The 3,423-nt window shown below is 35.3% G+C and overlaps 1 protein-coding gene across 1 annotated transcript; it reads left to right on the top strand.

Moving 5' to 3' along the window:
• The first annotated feature begins 466 nt into the window (after positions 1-466).
• On the top strand, positions 467-2,732 carry LOC121918165 (arginyl-tRNA--protein transferase 1-like). The gene is made up of 3 exons (XM_042444261.1): positions 467-531; positions 1,127-1,230; positions 2,060-2,732. The coding sequence occupies exons 1-3, from the start codon at positions 467-469 to the stop codon at positions 2,341-2,343; spliced, it is 453 nt and encodes a 150-aa protein (XP_042300195.1). The 3' UTR covers positions 2,344-2,732.
• The last annotated feature ends 691 nt before the right edge of the window (positions 2,733-3,423 follow it).

The following is a 3,423-nucleotide window of genomic DNA, read 5'->3' as shown; positions in this document are numbered from 1 at the left end:
TGTAGTTCAAAAGTACGGCAATTTTTCTAAACTATAACATAAATCTAATCTGTTTTGAAGATTTCTGTGAGGATTTACTTACTTATAGACCTCAAAGTTTACTAGTCTGCAAAGTTTACTTACTAGCCTGCAAAGATTACTTACTTATAGATCTCAAAGTTTACTAGCCTGCAAAGTTTTGATTTGTTTTGTTACTATTTTACTGAGGCCTGGTCAAAGAGTGATGGAAGAACTTCCTCCTCTGACAGTTTTCTGCATTTCTGTCCTGGGTGCACCGTGCATGGAAGGAGCTGCTCAGTTTTTGTACTGAGCATAGAGAGGATACAGAGCAATCTGTATCTTTTCCTCCAGCTCACTCATTCAGATGCATGCAGTTCCTTGTTACCTATGGGTGCCAAGTGAATGGTTAAATACATGGTTACTCTATGCATACAGCATTTTTATTTGCATTGTTGTGTTGTAAAGAATGCTAAACAATGGAGAATACTACAGAAATATTTATCTTTGTAATTTTACAAACTTTAAAGCTCTGTAAGTTCCATTAAATTTTAGTTTTCTGGAGTATGCATGCATAATCCCAAACATTTCACAGAAATACCAAAAAGTCATGAGCAATGCATTCTGTATTACTGTTCATACAGAACAATAACAAGCTGTATGAACAACATTAGGTCTTACAATACTATTAACTACTAATAGTAATAATAGTGGCTGTAGTAACAGTAGTGCTGCCTTGAATTCCATATTGGGAGAAAGGTAGGATATAAATTAAATAAATAAACAGTAAAGCCAGAATAATGTAGTCGCTTCAGTGTTGGACTAGGTCTCTGGGAGACTGGAGTTTGAATTCCTGTTCAGCCATACGTTGCTTTGGACTAATCACACTTTCTCAGCCTCAGGAAAGCTGTTGCAAACTGCTTTTGAACAAATCTTGCCAAGTTGGCGAATAAGTTAAAAACAACCTGACAGCAAACAACAACACAACTATTAATAGTAAAACCTAATGTTATTTGTACAGTCTGGACTTGATGATCACAGGTAGTACAAATCAAAACCACTCTTAATATACTTTATTAACTGGAGATAACTTGATTGCATTACTGTTTTTTGCTTTGATTTTTTCTAGATGCCAGGCTTTACATTTTCAGCCTTCCAAATCTCATAAGAAAGTTTTAAAGAAGATGTTGAAGTTCTTAACAAAAGGAGAGCTTGCTAAATTAGATGGTGAAGGTAAAAAGTGGCCATTAAAATTAGTTTGTAGTCTGCATTTTTTAAAAAAAATCCATATAGATATCAGTGGGTCATCTCTGGATGCATCCGCATTGCAGAAATAATCTGGTTTGACACCACTTTAACTGCTATGGCTCAGTGCTATGGATTCTGGAAATTGTAATCTGTTGTAGCACCAGACTCTGCTACAACAGATTTTTGCAACAGAAATATTTTACATATTTTCTTAGAGTACCTTTAAAAATATTTTGATAGGATTTGGTATATTTGGGGTAATATAAAGTCCTTCAGGATGTCCTGCTTACCTCTATAAGCTGTACATTGTGTTAGCCCTATATACCCTATTTGCTTGAAATAGTAGTTGAGAAATCTTATTACTTGTGTTTATGGCCTGTTACAGACTGCCAAAATAAAGCTGCTTCAGGTCACTTTGGAGGTATGCTATTTAAATGATGCATGGGTCCTAAGAGTCCAGAGGTCGCGCCAAAGCCACACTCCATTCCTAAGCACTGGAGTGCAGGTTTGGTGCAGCTTCCGGATTCTTAGGGTGCACACATCATTTAAACAGCATACCTCCAAAGAGACCCGAAGCAGCTTTATTTTGGCAGTCTGTAATAGGCCAATATGATTATCACATTAAAGTAGAAAAATCAGCTTATTTTTACCAGCTACTTTTCCAAGGTTCAGCTGTATAAAAATTGTTATAAGTTCATCTATGTATAGCCATGTGGCTATGGTTGTAAAATTATTTTGATTGGTTTTAATATAAAAATTACATAGCCTGTTTCCTTTTCTTGACAATTGGTTCTTATTTTCTTTTTATATCCAGTGGAACCCATGGATTCTCATACCAAAGATGCTGATGGCTGCAGTTTTCTGTTAAAAGATGAACCAGATACCAGCCAGTCTGAGCTAGAGCCCCTCAGTATTGATTTTACAGAGAAAGTGGAGAGTGAAGAAGAAATAAAAGGCGAAATAAGCTTAAAGAAAGTAGACATTGAACATATGGAATCATGTAATGAGAAAATTCACCCCAACTCCAGCAAGCCATTACAGTCAACGAAAAAAGTTGGTCATGCAACTCCCAAGCCAGGTAACTCCATTATGATATAAGAAAAGCAGTGAACCAAGTGTTTCATGTAGTTTTGTTCCTTTGCATTCTGATATGTCTCTTTTAAGGTTTGTATGTACAACTTTATGGAATTGGAAGCTATCAGCAATCCAGTACACTAAAAGCATTAACCCAGTAATTGTCAGATAAATCTTTTTGAGTTTGATCTGTTGGAATATTTTTAGATGAATGGATGTAAGAAGCTGAATATGAATTTATACCAGTTTCACAAATATTTTGCATTTGTCTTAGCACAGTAGTTACTACGAGGAACTAGTAGAGAAGTAAAGCTGGTTTTAGTGTTGCAAGGTTTTCAAAATAGTAATAAGGAAATGTTGAACTTCATATTAGCAATTAATAAGTTTGTGTTCTACGTAAATACCAAAATAAAAGTATTTATTTCAGTTAACCTAGCCATGTATTTCTCTGTAAAATTAATATATTGCCCACATTCATAAATTACATGATGTCTACGTTTTTGTCTTTAGACCCCCCCCCCAATACAGGATGTGTGTGTGTGTGTGTGTCTTGTTGTGTTTATGTAAAACTTTTCAACTCTCAATTACAGGTCTTCCATTATAATAAAGGATACTTGCCAACCCTATAAGGAACACACTTTCTAGCCCTCAAATAAGGGACTTCCTTTATAACAAAGCACACCTGGAAATCCTAGCTAGTTTCTAAGTAATCATAGAAAAGCACATTACAGCCTTCCAGCCTCCCTGTTCTTTTGGTACAGTTATTTTGTTTAGCTGCAGTGAATGGAACTGATAGTCACAGTTAAAGAGTTGTGCCTACAAGGCTTGGAATATTGTTTAAAGAAATAATTAATTACAGCGACTGTTCTTTACAGCGACTGTAACAAACCAATTTGCTACCCAAATTGGTTCGTTACTGTTTTAAACAGAGTTTTTACAAAGTAACTAGTTGCTTTCCTGTTGCTCAAACATAGCAAAAATTGGATTTTGAAAATTTACCTATGCTCAGTTTTGGGGTGCTGTATGCATTTTTAATACTTTCTCTTCAGCTGGTGACATCCTCTAGATCAAATGTCTTTTGTGGATAGAAATGGACCTTTTTTT

The sequence above is a fragment of the Sceloporus undulatus genome, unplaced genomic scaffold (genome assembly GCF_019175285.1).
Source record: "Sceloporus undulatus isolate JIND9_A2432 ecotype Alabama unplaced genomic scaffold, SceUnd_v1.1 scaffold_5295, whole genome shotgun sequence".
NCBI classification, from domain to species: Eukaryota; Metazoa; Chordata; class Lepidosauria; order Squamata; family Phrynosomatidae; genus Sceloporus; species Sceloporus undulatus.
The sequence above is the reverse complement of the archived record's forward strand: the minus strand, read 5'-3'. Positions and strand labels throughout refer to the sequence as shown.